The sequence below is a fragment of the Mustela nigripes genome, chromosome 4, assembly GCF_022355385.1.
Source record: "Mustela nigripes isolate SB6536 chromosome 4, MUSNIG.SB6536, whole genome shotgun sequence".
In the NCBI taxonomy this organism is placed as follows: domain Eukaryota; kingdom Metazoa; phylum Chordata; class Mammalia; order Carnivora; family Mustelidae; genus Mustela; species Mustela nigripes.
Window position 1 is genome coordinate 137,080,128 of NC_081560.1, and position 25,650 is coordinate 137,105,777.

Sequence of the window (25,650 nt, forward strand, 5' to 3'; positions counted from 1 at the left end):
ATTTATTAAAAAAAAATTTTTAAAGACTTTATTTATTACATATTTGAGAGAGAAAAAAAGAGAAGGAGACTGCACATGTATACATGAGCAGGGGGGGAAGCAGAGGAGGAGGGGGAGAGAATCTGAAGCAGACGCTGTGCTCAGTGTGGAGTCCAACTCCGGACTTGATCCCAGGAGCTTAAGATGGTGACTGGAGCCGAAACCAGGTGTCAGATGCTTAATTTGACTGGGCCACCTAGGTACCCCAATTTTTAAAAAATTTGAATCGTGTAAATACATTACTTTTGGCAGTTTAAATTTAACGGTTTTTTAAAACAGAGAGAATACCTTTATGATCAGTAGGTGGGTGAGGTTGCAGGAGGCCCATTGAGGAGTTCATACCTTATCCGTGGGAATTTATTCGGGTAACGGAACCCTCTGTTTCTTTTAGGTTTGTGGTCAAGGTTCAAAAAAAGATGTTTTAAGCTTGTCAGGAAGATGCCTATTATCGGTCGCAAGGTAAGTGGAATCTGTGTAGATCTCTCTGCCCTCCCACCACCCCCATGAGCATGACGTCTTCTTTCTGTTTACTGAACCTAGTGTGAATTCCCCAGGGCGAGAGGTGATTTTTGTCCCCCTACCCACCGGGGAACATCTGACAATGTTTGAGGATGCCTTTGGTTGTCACAACTGGAGTGGGATGCTGTTGGCTCTCAGTGGAACACAGTCAGGGGTGCTGCTAAAATCCTGTGGGGCCCAGCAGACAATTACCTGGCTCAGAATGTCTGAAGTGCCAAGATTAAGAAACCCACCTGAACCCTCTCTCCAACCTGTTTGACCAAAGGAGACAGGTGACACCTGTTGAGACAGAATTTACAATTAGGAAAGCTGACCAAAGTGGCATGATGCTTTTGAGCAGTGTTTGGCTGTGCTAACTTGAGATGTGTGTCTGGGTCAGGTACTTCCATGCTTAGGGCAGGTTTGACAGACTTTCTCCATGAAGGACCAGATAGGAAACATTCTAGGCTTTGCAGGCCATACCATATCTGTCAGAACGGTTCACGTCTGCCCCTGGAGCAGGAAAGCAGCACAGGGCCATGGGTAGGTAAAGGGATGAGCCTGGCTGTGTTTCCCTGAATAGCCAGGGGCTAGATCCCAGCTGTGGTCTGTGGGTCCCAGGTCTTGAACTTAGAGAGCTCTGTTCTCTTGCTCTTTGTACCTGTCTGTAGCACAGTATGTTCTCTTCTCTGTGTCCTCTGTCCCCTCACCCATGCTGAGGATGAGACCGTTACCTCTGTACCCTTCCCACCGGCTCTTTATCGCAGAAGATAAATAGGGCAGGCCCCATGTGAGCCCTTAGGAAGGCACATAGCCTCTGATGTCTTCGTCTCCCTACGTGCCCTGCCTGTCCCTCTTTCACTTTTGGCTTTCAGTTCCCTTTTCCTTTTCCCCTTTCCTGGCCAAATCAGAAGAGATGTCAGTCAGCTTTAGCCTTTCTACCAAAATCCATTCAGACCCCTGCGCTAACTAACTCTCCAGTAACTGTGTATTTATTTTCAGGTTCACTTCCTGATAGGGAAGCAGAAATAGTCATTGGGGTAGAAAAGGGGAATGGGAATAGATGGGCTTTTATTTGACCCTAAATCATCTTAAGCCCTAAAATGAAATTTCCTTGAGTCGTTCTAGACTTAAAGGATAGAGAGAGGGCGACCGTAGAGAGTGGACTGGATTTCAAAGGATACTAGCATTTCCCCTTTCCATTCCCCGTATTTTTTTGCTTTTTCTTCACACATTTCTCCTTCAGTTTCAGATTTGGGGACAAATAAATGCTAGGGTTCCAAAACCCGTTCTTAAATTTATAAAATAACAGAATTGGAAGGCACTTAGAAACTAAGCAGACACCTTTCATTTTTTAGAAGCAGATTTTGAGGCTCAGAGATAGTTCTTTGTTTTGAGCGAGTGTGCATGATGTGTCCCTGTCTTGCTCATTTCGCTACATTCACTTAACTCAGCTGATGGTTTGCAGGCCCGTGCTCAGCATCAGGTACTGCTCTGGGTGCTGGGGACTAAGTCCCCAATCTGTGCAATTTTCCTGGGAAAAGCAGAAAATAGCTACATGAACAAATACACAAGAATTTCATTTTGAAATAAATGCAGTGAGGAAATTAGAATATGATTGAGGCTCTGAGGCAGGCACTGGGGGAAAGGTATATGCTGTGCTTTCTAATATGATCATCATCGTTTCGTGTCTCTTCTGTTTTATTACAGCAGCAGTCTAGGCCTGTTTTATTACAGCAGCAGACTAGTCTACCTAGTCCCATGGCTTGGTCCTGCTGCGCGCTTTCCATTTGGCAGTACAGTCCATGTACAACTTTAAAAATGCTTTCATGGCAATCACATGTCTCCCCACTACCCTGGGCGTGGCCTCCGCTGTCTGCTGCTGCCTGCCTGCTAGCCTGGTGGGCTTGGTTCCCAGGCTCGGCTTTCCCTGTGGTTTCGTTGGGGGCCGCATCTAGGAGGCACCTCTCCTATTCTAATCCTCTATAGCTAGAGATGGGAAAGTTGCAACATTTGGGGTCAGATCTTGGGCCTCGGACATTCACAAACAGGTCGCTGAAATGGTCTTGCTGTAATGCTTATAGATCGTGGCCTGCAGCCGCTCTTTCAGGCCTGACCCTCAGTGGTCCCTTAGTGCAGATAGCAGCCCCTGCTGGCTTGGTGTGTTTTTAAAACTCTGCTCTGTCCTCCCCCAGCACTTTCCACCACCTGACTTTCACTCTCTGTGTCTGCTGCTACAGGGAAGCGCCGTGAGAACAGAAGTTGTTCTCACTTGTACTGCCTAGTTAGTGTGTTTTGGTCACTGTGTCTCCTGGGCCCACAGGGGTTGTTGGGCAACGGGGAAGGGAAAGCACGGGCTTTTGCGGTGAGGATGAGGGCCAAGGAGAAACAGCTGTAGCTGATGAACCACATGGAAAGGACCGCCACTCCCCTAGCACTGAAGCCTCAGGGAGTACAGGCAGCAGACAGACCGAGGAGATGGGAGTGTGCTCTCCCCTTGCCCCCAGCGGTCTTGTGCACACGTGTGGGGAGTTGCACAGGGCCTCTGCGTTCTGGGTGTGCTCCGTGTGTGTCTGGTGACGGAGCCCATCACTGGCACAGGCACCAGCATCCCTTCTGCACGTGGCCTATTTTCTGGCTGCCGTTCGTGGCTCCACCTTTGTTTCTTCACACACTGGCTGCTGCCAGGCCCGGATATGGTCCAGATACCATGCTCACAGGTGCCGGCACTGGCTCGAGCAAACCCAGTAAAGCAGGGCTGATGTCGGGCATCCCAGAGGAAGGGGGTGGGGGAGGGAAACTGAATGCATTTTTGACTTTCAGAAAGAAAGTTGACTTTTCAGACTCCTAAGAGCCTGTCTCACATGCCAGCAAAGAGCTGAGCAGCCAGCACCTCCTCGTATCTATTGAAAAAAAATACCATCCCTGTTCTGTCGCACCCGTGTGGCGCCCAGCCCAGAGTGGTTGACTCGGAGTCATAACTGGTTCTTCTGCTCCCTGGCCTGTATTTTTCTATATCCTTTTTAACTTTGCCTTTCTTCCCTTTGGAGATCCAAGAGAAGGTGAACAAGACCAAGGATGATATAAGCAAGAACATGTCATTCCTGAAAGTGGACAAAGAGTATGTAAGAGCTCTGCCCTCGCAAGGTCTGAGTGCGGCTGCAGTCCTGGAGAAGCTCAAGGAGTACAGCTCTATGGGTATGATTCTGGTCAAACGCACGCTGCTTGCTTTCCCAGTGTGGCCGGTTTGGTCCTTGTTTAATGTCGTAGGTGAAGAATGCTTCATCCCTGGAACTTAACATGTTCATTGTGTCTCAGAGGCTGAATTTCTTATTATAAAAATTATGCTTAAATTCATCCTTCATCCATAAAGCAAACAAATCTTAGAGACAGTGGAACTGGAACTTGGTCCCATTTCCTTTTGTGAGCCTGAATAAAACATAGTTTGTTTCGAAAGAGAGAATATATACGTAATAAAAATAAAATGCAGATTCATTACAGAAATTGTGAAATCTGCACAAAGGCACAAAAGAAAATTCCATCATCACAAGATAAACACAGATGAGATACACACACACACACCCCTACACACGTGTGTATATATATATATATATATATATATGTATGTGTATATATATGAATTTTAATAGTGTTTTTGTGTAACAAACATACACACACAGATAGATACATATATACGCATGCATGTAAGGGAAGGATAAATATACCAAGTAGCTTAATGTTCTTAATGTTTAAGAGTGTAGCCCTGGCTGGCTGAGTTGGGGGGGCATGTGACTCTTGATCTCAGGGTTGTGAATTCAAACCCCACCTTAGATATGGAGATTACTTTAAAAAAATGCAAAGGTCTTTTAAAACAGAGTGTCACCCATGGAATCAGCCTGGATTCACATCATGGTTGGGCCATTTAAGCTGTGACTTTGGGTGAATTACTTAACCTATGTCATGGTCTCTGTCTTTCTACGATGGGGATTACTTGAAAAGATGATTACAAAGATTAAATAAAGTCATACATATAAATGTATAATACCTGCCATGTAGTAAGTGCTCAATAAATGTTGACTCTTTTTTTAAAAAAAATTTTATTTGAGAGAGAGAGAGAGATAAAGCACTAGCAGCTGGGAGAGGAAGAAGCAGACTCCCCACTGAGCAGGGAGCCAGATGCAGAGCATAATCCCAGGACCCTGAGATCATGATCTGAGCCAAAGACAGATTCTTAACTGGCTGAGCCACCCACGTGCCCCAAAATGTTGACTATTAACACAAATGCAGGTTTGTTACAGAGTAAGATCGTATTGTAAGTACTTTTAGAAAACAGGCTTTTTAGTTTGTCATAATTTTAGATTTGCAGAGAATTTGCAAATTCATACGAACAGAGGTTTCCCATACACCTGGCTTCTCCTGAAGTTAACATCTTAAGTGACCGTGATTCATTTGTCAAAATAATAGTTGACTAAACTGCAAATTCTGTTCCTATTTTGCCAGTTTTTCCACCAATGTCCTTTTTAATGTTCTAGGTTCCAATCTAGGATACCACAGCAAATACACTGAAAAATTTCTAATTGCCATGTGTTGAGATTTTGACATTGGATAGTATAAGATTAGCTGCAGTCCAGAATTTATAGGTGATATAAAGCGGGGATCAGCCAGATGAGACCTGGATATTAAAGATTTCATTGATCTTCAGGGCACATTCCTGTCACCATATTGCCTTGCCTTCCCTTTTCTGAGTCATTGACAGTAGCACCGGTAAAATAACAGGAAACAAAACCACATATTCTATTTTTGAAGGGCTGGTGGCCTCTGGTCTGAAGACATGCATGGGACAGTCCAGTGTCCTCTAAGGAAAGAGGGAAAGTCCTATGGAATCAAGCCAGAGCTGGCTGAAAATGAGGGGTCTGTCTGGATGTTCGCTACTCATTCTTTTGCTCTCTTGCTGGAGCTGAAGAGTGTGGCTTTGTGGGGCCCGTGGCAACAGTTTTCAGTTAGTGTGTCTCTGGTAGCTTTGTCACTGCCCACTCTCAGTAGGGCACAACTGTATTGGATCAGAGGTACCTGCTACCCACATCAGCAGAATCACTGATAGAACATAGACTGACTTTGGAGAAGCACCTTAGACCGGAGGTGGAATTGTGGGTGGGTTTGGGGCTTGTGCGAGGCCAGGGCCACTGAGACCAGGGTGCTGATGGTGTGTTCATCATCATGGTTTGTCTGGTCAGGGATTCAGTTCTCTGGTTCCACCTTTGATGATAGTGTACTGAAATCTTGCACTTCGCCCTGCATTTTCCTGCCAACTCTGCTCATCGTAGTTCTCACACTTCCTTTGACTAGATAGGAAGGGGAGAAAAAAGTCAAGTTAGCCATACAGAGACCAGAAAATGAGTTTAGATAAAGGAACAATTTGGTACTGGTAGAAGGCCGCTGGGGTGATGACAGCATCGTTATTGGACTGTATTATACCTGGATGCTCCTACTGTCTTTTTCACACTATTATTGGTAGTTTCACACTTTCATCTTTATTTTGCTATGATAATAAGTCTTTATTGGAATTCTTTTTCTTGATTTAACATAAGAACACCTTTGGGTTTCTACTCAAAAGTTTTTTTTTTTCTTCTTTTGTACCCAGAGATGTTTCTTTGTATTTTGGGGAGGTTCCTGCTTATTGACCCAGTGGTCTTACCTTTCTCTACAGACATCTTCTGGCAGGAAGGGAAAGCCTCCGGAGCGGTGTACAGTGGGGCTGAGGAGCTCACCGAACTCCTGGTGAAGGTGAATGCTGGCACCCCAAGGGAGCGTGTGTGGTCTGTGGCCTTCATACTACCTCAGTTTTTCTCCTTCCTTTTGTAATAAGAAAAAAAAAATACTTAAGGATAGTTGAAAAGTTTCTCTTTACCCATACATAGGTGAATATGGGTAATATTGTCAGAGACATCTTCAGTCCATAAAAAAGGACAATGTTACTTACGTTTCCATGCTTTATCAGTGCCCCATGTAGAAGGCAGATTACTGGGGAAGGGTGTCTTGTTTCCCCATCACTTGAGGTTATTAATGACAAGACATACTTTGATGAGAAGAGAGGAGGAACAGACACTTGTCCCTCATTCCCTGTACCACCTGAGTCTCAGATCAATTGATTTTGAGAATAAGCAATAGGTTCACTCATAATTGAAATAATTCTCATATTTTTGGTTGACTTTAGGGTTGCCTGTAGCTTCTTCCTCTCCTAATCCAGTTTATTTCCTAAACCCCACTTTGGCATTGGCATTGGACTCAACAGTGTTTAAGGTCTTTGTTTAATTATGGTAACTATGAAACCACTCCTACCTTACTAAATACTGTAAGTTTGGCTCGGCTATACCTTGACATAATGCTCTGAGTTTACTTCTTAGCTTAAAAATCTTTCCACTGAAAGATGTCCACTGAAAGATAGCTTCCCACTATCTATGGGATAAAACCCAAGCTGCTTACATAGCAGAAAATGCAAGCCTAGCCTCAGCCGGCTCCCACCTGTGTTTTTCAACTACCTCTGTTACTTTCCCATGTAAATATGAACTTCCGCCTTTCCTCTTCACTGAGTGTACCTTGCTCTTACCATGTTTTCCTCCCCTCCTTCATTCCACCTGTTCAAAATGACGAATTCCTATTGATCTGTCAAGGTTCTGCCTGTACAGACACCTCAGACCCCTCAGGCTGTTTGTTATTCCCTCCTTAGGGCTCCTTTCATCACTTGCATACTTCTGCTGTCACACACCTGGCTGCTTTTTGCCAGATGCTCTCCTAAGGGCTTTGCATACCTAATGTTATTTACTTAGCTAGAACCCTATCGAGTAGGGACCATGATTGTCTCCTTGAGCACATGAGGGCACTGAACCTCAGAGAGGTGTTTTGACCTCACATGACACAGCAAGAAATAATAGGCAAAGCTAAGATTGCAAACTGGGTCTGTTTGGTGTTTTAGTGTGTGCTTTGAGCCACTTTCACATCTCCTCTCTAACAACATTGTAAAATAACTTATTTGCAAGTCTGTCTCCTCCATTGTATTTTGAGCTTCTTTGGAGGGCAGCACATATCTTCCCGTTTTTCCAGTTTCTAGGGTTGTGCCTGGCATCTAGAAACCTTTGTCTAGTGCATGATTTCCTGTCCCATACCGTGTATTTATCCCTCCTGCTTCATATCTGCGTGCATCGGTTTGCAGGCTTACGGAGATTTTGCATGGAGTAATCCACTGCATCCAGACATCTTCCCGGGACTGCGCAAGATCGAGGCCGAGATTGTGAGGATAGCTTGTTCCCTGTTCAATGGGGGGCCGGATTCCTGTGGATGTGTGAGTATATGCAGGTGGCCTCCAATAACCTTATGTTTTTATCCTAAAGTAGAAGAGTTTGTTGGAAACATTTTGTTACACAAATAATGTGATTATTGATAGGAAGATCAGATTAACAACAATGTAAAAATGCTAACTTTTGGAATTTTTAGAGCATCAGCATTTTATTGTATATTTTTTAAGATTTTTTTTTCCCCTTCAGTTTTATATTTTGAAAAATTTTAAACCTGAAGTTACTAGAAAGACAGCACTGTGGATTCCATTATTGTAAATATTTTGCACATCTGCTGTGTCTGCTCCTTTATTTCTCCCCCTCCCTCTTCGACCCATCCAGTATACTCCCAGCAGGTAGGCCTTCTCCTGTGCCATCGACTCTCTGAACTCTGAGGAGACCATCAGTTAAGCAAGCCCGAAACAGTTTGGCCTCATCTGAAGAAGTGGAAGAAACATGTATCTCACGACCCTGAAATTTCACTACTTAGGGTACATACCTCTGGAAAACTGGCACGTGTATGTCAGGATAGATGGATATTCCTAGCAGCATTGTCCGTGATGTTGGAAACTGGAAGTAATTCAAATGTCAGTCAGCAGTGGGGGAAATTACAGACTGCTCCCTGTGTTTCAGTCCATCGGAGCTGCTGCTCTGAGTGATGCTCAGATTAGCCCATTTTGACCAGTGGGAGCCTCTTATTTTTGGCCTCTGGGTCCTTTTGTATGATTCAAGTGGTCTTTGAAAGCTTCTTTCCTTCTTTTTTTGACAAAATACTTTTATTTGCTGAAATGTTCCAGGGTCGCTTTATGCATTTCCAGACACCAAGCCAGCCATTTGTCCGAAGAGCCCTGTTTCATTCAGAATGGTGTAAAATACTTACATGGCTCCTAACCCAATTTATAGAATAAGACTTATACAAAATTAGCCGGAAAAACATCCAGAGGGACAAACAGCACAAAGGAGTTGGGTGAGACATGAGGGCTGGAGCAAGAAGGGCTGCCACGCACCTGGTTGGGGTGTAATTAGTGTTGAAAGAGCAGGTGTTCTCAGCCGCAGCGGCGGGGGCGTTTGCAAGTGGAGGAAAGACAGGCTGTGAGGTGCTGCTTGTCGGAGCTGGGAGATGAGTACAGGGGTTTCATGGATTCCCTCTTCAGCCATGTCTCCTCTGCATTTGAGTTCTCCTATTGAGTTTTTTTTTTTCTTTTTAAGATTTTATTTATTTATTTGACAGGCAGAGATCACTAGTAGGCAGAGAGACAGGCAGAGAGAGAGAGAGGAGGAAGCAGGCTCCCTGCTGAGCAGAGAGCCCGATGTGGGGCTCGATCCCAGGACCCTGAGATCATGACCTGAGCTGAAGGCAGAGGCTTAACCACTGAGCCATGCAAGCGCCCTTGTTTATTTATTATTTTTAACCTCATTTACTGTGTTCTTCATTTTTGAGAATTTTGTCTTAATCTACCTGGGGATTCTTTTGTTTTTAGACTAGGTTTTTGCTCATTTTATTTATTTATTGATTGATTTATTTCTGTATTATTTAAGTGTTATGCCTTATGTGGGGCTCGAACTCAGAACACTGAAGTCAAGTGTTGCAACTTCTGCTGACTGAGCCAGCCAGGTGTCCCTGCATGGTGGTTCTTTATCGTTTCTTTCCTTGGCTTATGTTTTGTTCATTTAAATATGTTGCGTGTAAGTATTTTATATTTTGCGTCTGATAGAATTATCAGACAGGATTGTTACTCATGAGTCTTAACTCTCCGTTTCTGCTGGTTTCACTCATAATCCTCTTGTATCCTTATATTTGTAACTTTTTTTTTTTTTTTTACATCTTTCTGGGAACTTCAGTCTCCAGATTGAAGTGAAGTTCTCGCAGGGAACATGTGTAGTTACTTCTGGCAGTTGCCAGGGACTTGCTGGGAGGTGCTGTCACATGGGAACCCATTTGAGTCTGATGCTCAGGGTGCAGTCTCATCCTCCAGAGGGCGCGTGAGTTCACGCTGCAGACCCACGTGAGAGCTGTCTCGTGAGTCATTCTTGAGAGAGAGCTTTATTTTTCTTTATCAGAGCATCAATGCTTCTTTACCAGAGCATTTTATTTTTCTTGACCAGAGCATCGGGTCAGGGAGAAAGCAGTTTTTCGAGCTGTCGTCTTCTGCACCAGTGGGGCTTTAATTTCTTGTTCCCTTGAGATGTGGGTGTAAGTCCCAGGTTCTCCAGCTATCTCCTGTTAGCATGTTTAGACACAGAATTTGGGGATTAGAAAAAAATTAGAAGTAGAATTTAGGTATTCCTGCTTTTACAGTCAGAAGTACACTGCTGTTTGCCCAACAAATAATGATGTTGATCTGATTAGTTATTGGACTAAAAATAGGGCGTGTGTGCTGGGTGACTAGGGGTTTAGAAATCCTTTTGCGTAGGTCATTACTGAACCTTAGTAAGGGGCTGACACACTGGAGACTTGGACATTGCCGGTCCTTTCCTGACTTGCTTCACAGCTCATTTGGGTCCTCATGTGACAGTCTGAGGTTTTGTGCTAGACCACAGGGCGAGCTGCTGATTTGCAGAGCTGACCTCTGCTATAAGCATTTTCATCTCCTCTGGCAGAAGAGTGCAGAGGCTACAAACAGGCGGGCGTCCTGTGCCCAAGTTCAGTGGCATTACTTAGTGGGTGATGGGCATGTGTTTGGTGAAAACTTCCTGAATCACAGTATGACTAACTTCTCTCAGCTAATCTTCCATGTAACTCCTGACCGCTGGGATTTTGTAGCCAATGGTGTTTTTGTCCTCTGTGGGGGTATTATATGAAATTCCAGAGATCCCTTTCTCTTATTCTCCCCCTCATGTTAAGCTTCACCAAATGAACAAATGTAGAAAGTTTTCTTTTTAAAAAAAAAATTTAAATTCAATTATTTAACATAAAATGTATTATTTGTTTCAGGGATACAGGTCTGTGATTCATCAGTCTTAACACAATTCACAGCACTCCCCATAGCACCTACCCTCCCCAGTGTCCGTCACCCAACCACCCCATCCCTCCCTCCCCACCAACTCCAGCAGCCCTCAGTTTGTTTCCTGAGATTAAGAGTCTCATACGGTTTGTTTCCCTTTCTGGTTTTATCTTGTTTCATTTTTCCCTCCCTTCTTCTGTGATCCTCGGTCTTGTTTCTCAGATTCCTCATATCAGAGAGATGGTATAATAATTGCCTTTGTCTGATTGACTTATTTTGCTTAGCATAATACCCTCTAGTTCCATCCATGTCTTTGCAAATGACAAGATTTGAGAGTTTTGATGACTACATAGTATTCCAATGTATACGTGTGTGTGTGTGTGTGTGTGTGTGTGTGTGTGTGTCTATCTCACATCTTCTTTACCCATTCGTCTATTGATGGACATCTGGGCTCTTTCCATAGTTTGGTTATTGTGGACATTGCTGCTATAAACATTGGGGTGCATGTGCCCCTTTGGATTACTACATTTGTATCTTTAGGGTAAATACCCAGTAGTGCAGTTGCTGGGTTATAGGGTAGCTCTATTTTCAACTTTCTGAGGAACCTTCATGCTGTTTCTCCAAAGTGGTTGCACCAGCTTGCATTCCCACCAGCAGTGTAGGAGGGTTCCCCTTTCTCTGCATCCTCACCAGCATCTGTCATTTCCTGACTTGTTAATTTTAGCCATTCTCACTGGTGTGAGGTGGTAGGTATCTCACTGTGGTTTTGATTTGTACTTCCCTGATGCCGAGTGATGTGGAGCTTTTTCATGTGTCTGTTGGCCATCTGGGTCTTCTTTGCAGAAATGTCTGTTCATGTCCTCTGCCCATTTCTTGATTGAATTATTTGTTCTTCGGGTGTTGATAAGTTCTTTATAGATTTTGGATACTAGCCCTTTATTTAATATGTCATTGGCAAATATATTCTCCCATTCTGTGAGTTGTCTTTCAGTTTTATTGACTGTTTCCTTTGGTGTGCAAAGTTTTTTTATCTTGATGAGGTCCCAATAGTTCATTTTTGCCCTTGGTTCCCTTGCCTTTAAGACATGTCTAGCAAGAAGGTGCTGCAGCAAAGTTTTACTTTTTATCAACTGATGCTAATAGATGGCATTGGGTGGATTATTTTAATCTTCTTAGGGCTCAGTTTTCTCACCCGTACAATGAACAAGTTATCTAACCTTGTATGAATTTTTGGAGATGAGAAATCTAAGAAAATAGCCACCTAGCTCAGTGCTGTGGCTTTTTTGTTTTGGGTTTTTTTTTTTTTTAAAGTGATTCTTTTTTTTTTTAAAGATTTAGTTATTCATTTGAGAGAGAAAGAAGAGGTCGGGGAGAGGGGCAGAGGGCGAGAGAGGGAGACCTCCAACTGAGCGTGGAGCCTGATGTGGGGCTTGATCTCACAACCCTGAGATCCTGATCTGAGCTGAAATCAAGAGTTGGATGCTTAATCAACTGAGCCACCCTGACTTCCCTGAAATGATTCATTCTTAGATGTCATCAAAAGTTAACCTGATGGGTATGATGTGCCTTGTTGGTCATGGTTTACTGAGTGTCAGATCAGGCTTTGAGAAAGTTAGGTGAGGTTCTGTTAGGTGTCAGCCTTTAGGCTAGGTGCTTGGAATATTGTCACAAGGGGATCGGTCCCCACCTTCATGAGTTTATGGTCTCGTGAGGGAAATTGGACACACGACATGACCTTTGAATATTTACGTTTCAACTCTGATAAAGCAATTCACCAATAACAGAGGGCTAGGCCTAGCTTGAGGAAAACATTTTACTTTGTTTAAAAACACTAGGATTTTTGTTTTGATTTCAGGTAAGTGAGATAACCAACTTCTTCTTTTTTTTTTTTTTTTAAGATTTAGATAACCAACTTCTAAGTAGAGGCTTCTGTTTTTCTTTTTCAAAGAGAAACCACAGTTCACTTCAGAATATCTAAACTTTTCTTCTCGGTCTGCTGAGATATTACGTAGTTTAGTGGACTTTGTGACTGCAGTGTATTCTGCAGTGGGCACTGGGAATATAGATCAAAGTCTGTAATCCTGACACTTTTGAGTGGTGTAAAACGCGCTGTCCTGACCGCAGCCGGATGAGTAGTAGAAGTGTAAACAGCCCATGTGCTGCCGACATCTGGGGAGCTGGTGCATTTTTCCATACAGTGCAGAGATTCTTATTTCATAGTTTTTTACTCTTCTGAACCAAGATTGGGCTTAGCTGATAAAGCCACATTTCCTTCCGGAAGACACAGTAATATCCGCTCTGCAGAGTGCATGCCAGACCTGACCTGACCTGCTCCTGCATGAGACACCACCAAGATAGGGTGGGACATGCATGCCAATAGCTGTCCTTCTCTGCTCTCCGAGGATGACATCTCTTCTTTCTTACAGGTGACCTCTGGGGGGACAGAAAGCATACTGATGGCCTGCAAAGCTTACAGGGACCTGGCCTTTGAGAACGGGATCAAAACTCCAGAAATGTATGTTTGCGTGGCTTTGGGATTTATCTGTTTGGAGTACTGCGGTTGGAAACAACCTGACCATCTGTTTTCTCCTTCTCTTCCTTCTTCCTTTGGTAGTTCCAGTCCTCTTTCATCCTGTCCTGTACCCTCAACCCTTATCCTCTCACATTTCACAGAATCCTACATGGATTAGCCAGTTAATTTTAAAGGTCATTCATTTCCCAACCCCCAAGTTTATACATGGTAAATACTGAAAGCAAGAATGAAATTCTTAAAAAAAAAAAAAAAAAAGAATGAAATCCTTTTTCTAAAAGTGATCGAGTAACAGGACTACATCTTTGAATTCTGTGATATTTATTATAAATAATCTGAAGCCCAAGGAAAAACTCTCTAATTCCCTTAAGTTCAGTGCTAGTTACTTAAATATGATAGGCTGTCTCAGGGTGCTTCCTAAGAAAATCAACCTGCAGGCTATTTTCTGGGAGAAGAACTTTTTAAAAATCTTTTTGAGATGTATCCATAACGCCACCCCATGGGCATAACTTTGATATTTGGCTGCATTTTTTTCTCTAGACACTCTCTTTGCTCAGAATGTTTATGCTACATCCTCTGGGTTTCTGTTTCCCCACAAGTGTCAGTGACCCAAGGGTTGCACGTGGTCTCATGCTGTGCTTCGTCCTCGGCCTGAGAGAATCCATCAGGCTGCCATCAGTCTCTGTATATAAATCTTGGTGCTTGGTACTCAGTAATAGAGTCTTTCCTTCTGTAAAGGGAATGATTGATTTTGAGAGTGCAGTAATTGAGAGAAGTTTGAAAGCAGATACTTAACCATGACTCAGTCCCCTTTTCAGTGCGATTTGTCCATGCTCTGTGCCAGTGTGGGCCTTGTACTCAGGACCCCAAGATCAAGAGTTGCAGGCTCTACTGATCGAGCCGACAGGCACCCCCATTTCAGTACTGTGGAAGTGCTGCTTCCAAGTGTGTAGGAACAACAGGAATTATAGTTTCTCACAGGCTCGTGGGCTCTCAGAGCTGGAAGGAACCACTGACCTCATAGAAGCAGTCTTGGGTTCTTCCTTGGCTGTGACCCCGCCACCCCTCACAGCTTCCTGGCTTTGGATGACTGACGCAAGAAGGCTTTGCCGGATGCCAATCTGCTCTAAATTCCCAGGCCCTCATCTTCTCCCTGTCAGCCCTAATTTATGCTTTGGATTTCCTAAACCATAGGGAGAAGATATCTGTAGAAAATCAGTTGACCTCTTTTTCTTTGTGCTTGAAAGGGTAAAACAGTATAAACACTTTTAAAATGTGAGGAAGAATAACCAGCTGCTAACTTGGCTCTCTCTTGAGCCCTGTTTCTATCTGAATTTCATTAATCTTTTCCCTCTCATTCAGTGTGGCCCCCCAAAGTGCCCATGCCGCATTTGACAAAGCAGCCAATTATTTTGGGATGAAGATTATACGGGTTCCACTGAACAAAATGATGGAGGTGGATGTTCGGGTGAGTTCCCCTGAAGGGCCCGTGTTGTGCCATGGACTGTGAGGAGCAGGGACACAACCGACTGACAGACGTTCTCCAGTGTTGTGCGCAGAGAGGCTCCAGTGGCCTCTGACTGTGGGCAACGGGGCTGCCAAGCTGCCGCCGGCTGTGGGGATGGAGTGAGGCTCGGTGTTTGCATAAAGTCTTGAGCTCTGAGGAAGCAGGATGGTCCAGTCCTGGGTTGATACTTGGCAGACCTGGGCTTCACTTCTGCAACTTCACTTTCTCCTCTCTCTAAGATGAGCACGGACTGACTTGGCCCAGGACTCTCCCTGTGGTTTTTAGGAGCCTGAATCCATATCCTTGCCAATAAAATAGGAACTGTATCTTTTCAGAACTAAACTGCCCAGTTTCGTAGCACTAGCATTATTTCTGCCTTCCATCTTTATTGATATGTTGACTGAATAATTAATTGACAGATAAAAATTGTGCATATCTAAGGTGCTGGCTGGATGTTCCGCTGACGCGTGTCCACACAGCCAGCTCCTCACTACAGCCGCACTGTGGAGCGTATCCCATTTCACATAGTTACCATCATCCTTCTTCTCCCTTGTTTCTGGGTTAGAATACACGGGGCTGCTCTCTGGACCGCTAGCTGGCTTCAGACACACAGTGCAGTATTGTGCAGCCCGGCCACATGGCCATCCGCAAGCGGTCCAGAACATCCGGACAGGCAACTTGGTGCCCCTCATCCTCCAGCCCCTGGCAGCCGCCATCCTGCTTTCTGCTTCCGAGTTTGCCTGTCACGGGCACCATGTATGTGAGGTCACACAGCCTTTGTCTCTCTGTCCCTGGCTTACTTCACTCAGCAGAGTGTCCTCCAGGTTCATCCATGTCATCACAGGTGGCAGACTTGCTTTATTAAAGACCCTGTAGTAGTCCTTTAGTCACTGTTCCTATGTCGTGCCGTGTGGAGAACTCTCTAGTGCCTGGGTGCTGTAAGAATTGCATCTCAGTCTTGTGACAGCCCGGGTGGGGGGCGGGTGGTGGCTGTAGAAACTGTCTGTCCTTGCACAGCGCACAGGTGAGGAAACAGTTTGTATGGAGTTAAGTCGTTTGCCCCAGGGTTCCACACTAGTGAGCAGGACTGGGACTCACACAGGCTTCTCTGCCTCTTGGCCCAATGCCCTTTCTCCTGCCAAGTTGTGGCCTCAGACATTTCCCCAGATGGAGCCCTCTGGCCGCGTTTGCGTGCTGCCTCTGTGGCGTGGGGCTGTCCTCTCCCAGGTTGGAGAGGCAGATGAGGCGGGCTAGACGAGTGCAGACCCTGAGCTGGTGGCTTGGAGTGCTCTTGGCAGCAGCACAGAAGAGGGATTCTGACGTGGCTTCTCATTTTCCTTTCAACTTTAAACCCCTAGGCAATGAAGAGAGCCATCTCCAGGAACACGGCCATGCTTGTCTGTTCTACACCCCAGTTTCCTCATGGTATCATTGATCCTGTCCCTGAAGTGGCCAAGGTACGTGGGAGAAATGGGCCGCCAGGCACGCAGGCTGAGATTTGAGAGTAGAATGTAATGGTGTAATACTCAGCAGGGAGAAGCAAGTCTCAACTTGGACACGTGCACACATTTCCTGAGCCCTGTAGGAACCCCTGCTGCTCTGTTTGGAGCCTCAGAAAGTTACTGGCTTCTGCTGTGGGAAGAAGACTGTTGAAACTGGATATTCTGGGAGAGTACTGGCATTTCGATTCAGCCGGGAAAATGAGCTGCATTTGGAGTCTGCTGCCCGATGGTGGCGTCCAGCAGCGGCCCCGCCTGTCGCCCTTCCTCCCCACCTGGCAGTTACTACAGCAGGACCTTGTGCCCAGCATCAGAGGGCTGCTCCTGCCCTGCTTGATTATAGAGTGAGGTTGAGGCCCTGTGTATTAAAATATTTTTTAAAGCCTGAAAGACAAGGTATATAGTGGCCTGTGGTCACAGCACATCTTTCCACCTGCGTCTTGCAAGTTTTTGTTATATGGTTATAATGAAATTCTCTTGTGGTCTTTGTCTTTTGGGAATAGCTGGCTGTCAGATACAAAATACCTCTTCATGTAGATGCTTGTCTGGGGGGCTTCCTCATTGTCTTCATGGAGAAGGCAGGATACCCGCTGGAGCAGCCTTTTGATTTTCGGGTGAAAGGTGTGACCAGCATTTCAGCGGATACCCACAAGGTGAGATGGGAAGCGGCCAAATGCTAATCAAAGTAGGCGGTTGATTATTTTCACTACTGTCAACAAAATAAATTGGTTAAAGCATTAACTTCCACTCAAAATGTAAAATTTAACCTGGCTCTTTGATCTCCCCCGCGTAGCTGGTTCAGGTGACAAAGTATGGTGCTAGAGGTGACCGGTAATCGTGAAAAGGGACCTGTTATCTTTGTGGCATATGGCTAAGAGAAGTTCTGCATCCACTGGCCGTATGTAGCTGGGACATGACAGGACAGGGGCCCATAGAACAATGTTCCTGACGTGCTGAGATTCCGTGGGGTGGAGGCTAGTGATGAAGCTGATAGTGGAATTCCTGAGAGGGTGGACGTTGGTGCTGTAGCTCCCACGCAGCCAGCCGGGGCTACTGCCCAGAGTGACAGGAGCCCGCTAAGGGAAGCCCTTTGGCAAAAACGAAGAACTGCGTGCTCAAGAAGGTTTGGACGCCGCCCCCGGTGGCCTAGAACAACATCTAAGTTGGTCAGGAATGCTCTGAAGCTACACGCAGTTGTGGGGGAGTTGGAGCAGCCTCAGGAATGTGTGCTCACTCATGGAGCTTGTTTTCATCCCAAGTACAGAGGAGACCTGTGTTTCAAACCCTGCGTGATGCACATGGATCTCCTGTCGGGACCTGATTTGGGGTGGCCTCAGCCCTGAGGCCACCCCTTGTGCCCTTGTCCTCACCAGTCTCTTGCTGTGTGGTTCAGGGAGCCAAGCCGCGTCCGTGCTTGCTGCGGCAGGAGTTCACTAGGAGGGCAGGTTGCTGTAAGGAAACTAAGGAGTAGGTTGTTTTTTTAAAGGGGATTCAGTAGTTTCAAGATTCTAAACACCCTGATGTTCCTAAAAATGAAGTATAACACTGAGCGAGAGGGATGGGAAGGAGTCAGCCGGGGTTTTAGTTGCTTCATGTGAATTCCACCCTTTGCCCCAGTTTCCAGTGGGAGCTTATCTTTGCTTCCATCCTGACGCCCTGCCCTGGGGTCCTGTTTATAGAAGAGAAGCTACGTGCTGGGTTGGGGGCCGTGGGCTCGGCCTCTCACCAGCACAGGCCCTGTGTGCCCTCCACCCTTCACATCTGAGTGCGAATTCTCCGAATTCCCTGTGCAGGTGGGCCCTTGAGAAGGGGCGCAGGAGGAGAAGTGCGGGAGGAGCTCATTGGGTGGGCACTCACCTGTGTGCTTCTCCCCCTCAGTATGGCTACGCCCCCAAAGGCTCTTCTGTGCTGCTCTACAGTGACAAGAAGTACAGGAGCCATCAGTTCTTCGTGGCAACAGACTGGCAGGGCGGCATCTACGCGTCCCCAACCATCGCAGGCTCCCGGCCCGGAGGCATTAGCGCAGCCTGTTGGGCTGCCTTGATGCACTTCGGTGAGAGCGGCTATGTTGAGGCCACCAAACAGATCATCAAAACTACTCGCTTCCTCAAGTCAGAGTATGTGTGTTAGATTGGGCTTCTGCCTCGTCTCTTGCTTTGTCTGCTCCTAGGCTCGAGGCATGTACTGGGCCCAGCACCTGTGCCCCCAGCCCAGTCAGCATCCTTTAGTGGCCAGGGGTTTAGGACAGCAGTTTAGGGGTGTGGTGCTGGCCTGGGAGGAGGAGAATTCCCTGGCACTGCTAGGACTTGGAGGGTCCGATCCAGGCTTCATGTGTAGGCCCCTGTGTCTCAGAGGACGTCTTCATGACTGGCCGCTCTTACCCACTGCCCAGACGCTGTGCGCCGTGAATGCTGCAGACTGCGGGTCTCACATGTGACCGTGTGTCATCATCATTGGGAGGGCCAGTCACGACACACGTTGCTGCGCCCCCCCAGGCTTCTCATCCCGTCCATTTGGAATGGGAGTCTGCGGACGGGCATTTCTGGGATGCGGAACCTGTGGGACTAGAGTCGCTGGTAGATGAGGCAGAGGGAGTTGGGGGAAGGGCGGGCTGGGAAACCCAGGGCCGGGATGAAGCTAGAACTACGCAGCACATTTTCTGACACACCTGTTCATGTATATCTGCACACCGCCCCCCCCACCCATCTCTGTGGCTCACCCGCCCCGGGGAGGCTTTTTCAGAATCTGGAGGGTGAGTGAAAGCAGCCAGGAGGCATGTCTCATTTGAACAAAGCCTACATATACGCAGCCAATACACCCATCTGTTTGCGAACTGCTCTGCCATTTCTTGCTTTAGGGATTACATACATGACTTTTTAAATTGCAGACACGGAGGGGTTCTTTTCCAGGATTATTTTTTTAAGTGTGTCTTTTATGCCTCATACGCCCCTGGGCACATCATAATTTGGGAGTTGGGCAGACAGGGTAGGAGCCAGTGACTCTGACTCATCCGAGCTCAGTGGAGTTTGGGTCTTCAGATGTTTGTAATGTTTGGGAACCACTGATCTCAGTCTTGCCACCTGATTTTAGAAGGTGAGCAAGCTGAAGCCCTAAAAGAGGAGACTGTGCTATAGGGGAGATGTTGCATGATGAAAGAGTTGATGACCCAAGCAGTATATGTGGCTGAAATTTTCTTTCTGTTCCTTTTTTTGTTTGTTTAAGACTGGAAAATGTCAAAGGCATCTTTGTTTTTGGGAATCCCCAGTTGTCAGTCATTGCTCTGGGCTCCCGAGATTTTGACATCTACCGGCTCTTCAACCTGATGACTGCTAAGGGCTGGAACCTGAACCAGCTGCAGTTCCCGCCCAGGTAAGCCCCGGAGAGCTTCCTGCCCTCGATGTGCTCTGTGACTTCCCAGCAGCTTGAGTAGCGGGGTCACCTGAAGCCTAGAGACTGACGGCGAGGCCAGCGCCCTGGTGCCGATGGACTATCTGTGTGATTTCATCTCTCCACCTGGCATTACTCAAACTCTGGGGACCATTGGTTGGTCAGGAACCCCTTTACAGCAGACCCTATCCTCTTCCTGGGCTGTGTACTCTGCGCCCCATCTCGTAACCACCTTCAGATTGTCCTTGGACGCACTCATGACCTGAGTCATACTTAGCTTAGAACCTTCCACAGGCTTCTCATCATTCAGGCCCACTGCCCTGATCTATAATATGCTTCTGTCATCTCATCCCCCATGATGCCTGTAAATAAACATGGCTCCCTGAGGGCAGAACCCCACCCCCCACCCCCAGGTATCCTTGGGGCACCCTGATCCTTTCACCTGGTGGTGCCCTTGCCAGTCCCACCTGGACTCAGCTTCTTCCTCTTCATGATCCCTCTGGGCCTCAGTCTCCCTCCAGGGGGTGTGAGCATTTCTTCTGTGCTTTGAAGTCCTTCAGGACCCCCGTGGCCCTGAGCATGTGGGGGGTTATCATCTGCGAGGAGAGCATCCCCTTGGTGGCCCTGTGGCTCAAGGCATAGCGGTTGGCAGTTTCTGAGGGGAGAGGTGGGACAGAACAGGCAGCCTGTACTCCCTTTTGTTGGGATGTTGCTGCTCACGTGGAAGTGTGACCCCCTCGTGCCGGGCCAGGCTTGACAGCCGTGTATTTGAGAGCCCCGAGTTCCAGGACTGGGAACACTTCTCACAAGTAACATGAAGAAGCGAGTGATAAATTCCAGTCTGTGGGGCTCCTTTATTTTAGAACTTGGTTTTCTTTCCCCAAGGTTCATCTCCGCCTGTCTCTCTGTTCTCCCACAGTATTCATTTCTGCATCACGCTAGTACACACCCGGAAGCGCGTAGCCGTACAGTTCCTAAGGGACATCCGGGAGTCTGTCACTCAAATCATGAAGAATCCTAAAGCAAAGACCACAGGAATGGTAGGACGCTGGGGATTTTCATCTTCCTATGGAAGTTTAGGTGTCGTGGGGCGTTTGGAAGAACCAGGTGACCTCAAGTCTCTTCCTGCCTCTGTTCTATCTCTGCAAACCTTATTCCTTGGAGCTCATGACCTTTGCCTCACCCGTTTCCAGGCTCTTTGGTCTCAAGTGAGGCATGCTGTAGATAACGTACCTTATATATTTGAACATGTCCTACAGAGGCAGGTGGTGGTCGTGTCCCTTTGAATGGAAAATTTTGACACAGGAAAGACAATAAGCGTGTTTTCTCTGGAATTTTCTTTGGCAAATCCCATGGGTCAGTTCCTTTGGGCAGAAAGGCAGACTAGCAAGTACCTGTGAAGTGCTGCCTGGGTGGGTGTGGAGCCAGGGTGTGGAGAGGACGTGAAAAGCGGGGATTTCTGGGGGGTGGGGGAGAATCAAAGTCGCAGCTTCGTCTCCACCCCCATACGCTGTCGCCACTAACACTCTGACTGGATTTGTAGGGTGCGATCTACGGCATGGCCCAGACGACCGTTGACAGGAACCTGGTCGCAGAATTGTCCTCAGTCTTCTTGGACAGCCTCTTCAGCACTGACACTGTAACTCAGAGCAGCCAGATGAATGGTTCTCCGAAGCCGCGCTGAGCCTGGACCCTCTGGCCCCGAAGGGCTCCTGGCCTCCAGACGGTGCTCGGGGTGCAGAATGGGCCGTGTGCAGGGTCAGCATCTGGTCTTGCTCCATGGAGCACGACAAGACAGACCGTGAGACAGCTTGATCCTTGGGATTCTTGTTCCTCCTCTCGTCCTCCTCCTGTGGTCTTTATGTGGAGACCTGAAGGAGCCTATTATATAATTATTTTGCCCTTGTTCTCAGATGTTGCCCTAGGAATTGTTTTAGTCATTTCTCTCTCTTACCTTCTAGCTTTCAACTTCACTTAATCATTGTGCAGCGGCTCTGACCTGAGTCCTTACAGAGGCTGGGGGGGTTTACGTGATAAAGAAGCTTCTCTGTTCTCTCAGGCAGACTGGCGAGGCAGATTGGAAGATGTTTTCCCGGGTGGGAGTTAGGCGCCCTCTAAGCGTGAGGCTTTCTCCGCCTCCTCTCTGGGTAGTGAGTTGTCTGTCTCGGAGAGTCACTGGTAGTGCAGCTCAGTTTCTTTTCCCATTTGATACTTGGTGGCCCCATCTGTGGAGATATGTGCTTGAAATTGGGCTCCCATTGGTTTGTTGTTGCTGCCCTGGATTAGGAAGAGATTGCAGTTTTCAGAGAGCCCAGGCCTTTCTGGCCCTGGCACTGCCTGTCTGCACAGGCAGTGTTCAGAGCACACCTGGACCCTCTCCTGGGCTGCTAAGGATCAGAAACCAGAGCCTTTTCTCAGGTTCTCTGTCACATTCAAATACATGTCCCAGAGTTGGTGGTGGCCGTCCCCTCCCCCGCTGCTATAAGCCCTCTCATCTGTGAGTACGTTTGCTTGAAGGAACAGCTCAGAGCACCTTCACAAGTTGCCTTGACCTACCCTAGATGGGTGCAAGGGGGCATGAGAGAGCCTCCAAGGCAAGGAAACTTCTCAGCATTCGTGTATCCCTCCTCCCTCTTTCTGTCTCTTTGGCTCCCCAGGTACTCTGGCAGTTTAGCCTCAGGTACTGGACACTTCTCAGCCCTGGCTAACTCTGGGCTAGGGAAGCATGATGGCAACTGTCAGTTGGGGCCTGGGGCCTGGGATTCCTTCCTAAGACTAGTTTCTCAGGGTGGTGCAGGGACAGAACCAAACCCTGCGCCCACTCCCTGCCCTCTTCACCCCTACACAGGGCCCTGACCTAGGTGGAGCCACAGTCTTCCTCTGAAGACGACCTACCGTGTGCCTTTTTCCTCAGCACTGAGCAGCGAGGGGCTACTCCTGACCCAGGCTGTAGGGGAAATGGGTCAGTCTTCAAGCTTTTATTTGGGTGGGGGAGGACTTTAGGATAAAGTCATGAGAAAATGTCCTCTGTTCATTCCCCTTCTCAGGGACCTCTGAACCATTCAGCCTCTGCAGGCTGCTGTCCTCCTGCATGCCCTCACTGGGAATGCTGGCGGGGAGAGCCAGGACGACCAGGCCTTCCCCGGGGCTTCATAGCACATGTGTCTGAAGTGGCCTTTGGCATTGTGCTTCCGCCACAATAACTGTGACTAGCTGGCTGTGTCATTGCCGGGCTGGAGTGTGTGTTCCTCCTGTGCCTTGTGGGTTCCAGGAGTGGGGGTTGGTGGGGTGTGCGTGTGTGTGTGTGTGTGTGTGTGTGTGTGTCCGCGCATGCTCATTAGAGGGAGATGCTAAGATCTTTTGGACATGGTAGCCAAGTTCCTTCCAGTTGCTGAACTGGGGGACACCTCCCAAGAGTTGCTGTGGCCGGAGCTGTGCACCAGTGCTTCTGGGTCTCTGGTGCGATCATGGTGTCGGAGGAGTACCCGGGACCCAGAACCACCCTGGCACCACTCTGTTGGCAGCGAAAATGGAGAAGCCTGTGCCGGATAGAGCGATGGGCATGCTGTTGCTTCCGGTGTCTGCGGGCCCTTCCTCTGCTGTGATGGCACTGCTGCCCCGGAGGCAGTGGTGTTTTTTCAAAGGGACCTACAGTAGCCACTTTATATCACGAGCCTTAGTTTGACTGACACTTGCGGGCTTTCCATTCTATGCATACCTGCGCCCTAGAACACCTAGTCTGGCAGAGGCAGGCAGGATGTCTTCAGATGTTGTGTTGCTAGCAGATGTCACATTGGCCTCTGCAGAAACGGTAGTGTCTGGGTTCTATACAGAGGGAGTAGCCGCCAGACTATATACTGCCATGTCACTTTTAATATTACTGGTTTTATACTTGCAAAATGGTACTTGCCTCTTTTAAGTCTTTTCTGTTTAACCTCCTTCTTCCCAGCTCAGTGCTCCCTTCCTGATTGCAGCAATAATATCTTAAAGAGCAATTCAGTAATTAAATGACCGAAACCGTCACCAATGTGGTTGCATTCATTTGCTTCTGGAGGGGCAGGTGGGAGATCCCTGGAGGGGTGGTGGCCACGGGAGACCTGGCTGCTGGTGGGAGCTCGCCCCCTTGTGGTGAAATGGTTGTGTGTGGCCACACAGACTCAGGGTGGTGGCTTCAACAGAAGGTCTGGAACTCAGGCCTTTAGTTCCCCAGAGCCCGGGTCTGCCTTGTGTTTTCTGTCCTCTTCACCACCATCTTCTGCCTATACCTTAATGATGATGGATCCCCCGAGGGGTCTCCAGCCAGCTGGGCGCTGGCTTCAAGCCCTGCATTTGGTTTGGGAGCTGATGGAACCCCTCAGAATATCTCTCTGCACATGTAACCGCTGGGCTTCTTGTTCCATTACAAGTAGGAAGTGAGAATTCCTTCCACAGGTCCTGGGGCCTGTCACTCGGGAACCAGCATTTCAGCCCATTTGGAATTTGTTAAGAGTCAAGTCAAGGAATGCCTGTCTTTGCTAGTTTTCTGCTAAATGACTTGGTTTCTTGAGCACCTGCTTGCTTTGGGGTTAATCCTAGAGGATGAGGCCTGCCCCTCCCCCCCCCCCAATCCACGAATTGGTGTTTGGATGCTTATACCTGCTACTTAGTGCTGTGAACCCCTCTGCCTTCTCTGAGGGTTTTTGGTAGCAGCGAGCCACTTGTAGCCAGACCCTGTAGTAGAGACGTCATTACGTCTCCTCAGAGGCCTGACTTGACAGCTGCCAACTACAGCCTGGGTCCAAGCCTTTTCTCAAGTTGGGAGTCTTAATTGGCATTCTTTTTCTTGGGCTTTTTTTTTTCATAATCTCTCCTTAACATCTTCCCCTGTAACTTCAGTTATTTGCACGAATTGTAGAATAAACATTTGTTTTTGAAAAAGTATCATTAATGTCTTTGTCCTATAGCAAAGTCTGTCACAGAACTGTAGTTTCTTCTAGGTTGGCATCTTTCAGCTCCTGATCCCTCGGTGAGCAGAGGCAGGGAGGTGACATAACACGTGCTCCATACCTCTGTGTCTGGTGGCTTCTGTCCCCTAAGCCACAGTCATCAGATTGAAGCACACTTAGGAAAAGGGAAGTTAGAAGTGGAGCAGATGGGGGCCACCATCAGAATAAGTTTTCTGAGAACCTCCCGTTGACGTAGGTGTTGTCAATCCTCAGATTCTGCCGGTACCTCTCACAACAACATGCTTCTTTCTCAGACACCGACCTCTGCCTCTCTTCTGGCCCCGGTTATGTGACCAGCTCATCCTGGGTTGTAATATTGCTGAATGTCTGCTCCAAGGAACCCTGGCATTTGCAAGTCAGCTTAGAATGCAGAAGCTGCCTGCATCCAGCTAGGGGATCTCAGATGAGAAGCCATCAGAAGGGCCTCCCACAGTCCTGCGTCATGGCACACGTGGACTGCTATGTGCATCGCGTGCACTGGGGGGAGAGGAGACTGAGCTCTGTGCCTCACCCCCTCTCCCAGTCACAGCGCATTAGTGGGAACAGTATCCTGGAGTCACTAGGTTGGAGGACTTATCTGTAGGAATCCAGTCCCTAACTGCTTGGATGGAAAGTAGCCCAGCACCTCCTAAGCTAGAATTTCTGCCCTCTCCCTCACACAGTAAAAGCGTACAAGCCTCAAAGCGCACAAGCCTCGAGAAGGGCTAAGTCTCTAAGAAACTGCAAGACCCTACCGGGATTAGCAGTCTCCCCGCCCTGGGACGCTGTAGGCCGGAATGCAACAACAGCTGCAGACTGCCTTCCTCATCCCAGATGCCACCGCGCACAAGTACATGGTACTTGCATACCTTTACCTGTTAGTCATGGTACCCCTTTGGCCACTGCTGCGTCAAGAATCCCTTTCAGGGATTCACAGACCTGTACCCCTG

General features: G+C 47.5%; 1 protein-coding gene across 3 annotated transcripts in view; it reads left to right on the forward strand.

Annotated features, from left to right (window-relative positions):
* SGPL1 (sphingosine-1-phosphate lyase 1) overlaps positions 1–24,656 on the forward strand; it is a 51,827-nt gene extending 27,171 nt beyond the window's left edge. For all 3 annotated transcript variants that reach the window (XM_059397657.1, XM_059397655.1, XM_059397658.1), the window contains exons 4-15: positions 431–498; positions 3,588–3,735; positions 6,245–6,321; positions 7,748–7,876; positions 13,240–13,328; positions 14,706–14,811; positions 16,209–16,307; positions 16,853–17,002; positions 18,228–18,466; positions 19,572–19,718; positions 20,656–20,776; positions 21,280–24,656. In XM_059397657.1, coding sequence (XP_059253640.1) covers positions 431–498; positions 3,588–3,735; positions 6,245–6,321; positions 7,748–7,876; positions 13,240–13,328; positions 14,706–14,811; positions 16,209–16,307; positions 16,853–17,002; positions 18,228–18,466; positions 19,572–19,718; positions 20,656–20,776; positions 21,280–21,420 — 1,514 coding nt within the window. In that variant the 3' untranslated portion in view covers positions 21,421–24,656. The remainder of the gene's footprint in view (positions 1–430; positions 499–3,587; positions 3,736–6,244; positions 6,322–7,747; positions 7,877–13,239; positions 13,329–14,705; positions 14,812–16,208; positions 16,308–16,852; positions 17,003–18,227; positions 18,467–19,571; positions 19,719–20,655; positions 20,777–21,279) is intronic.
* The last annotated feature ends 994 nt before the right edge of the window (positions 24,657–25,650 follow it).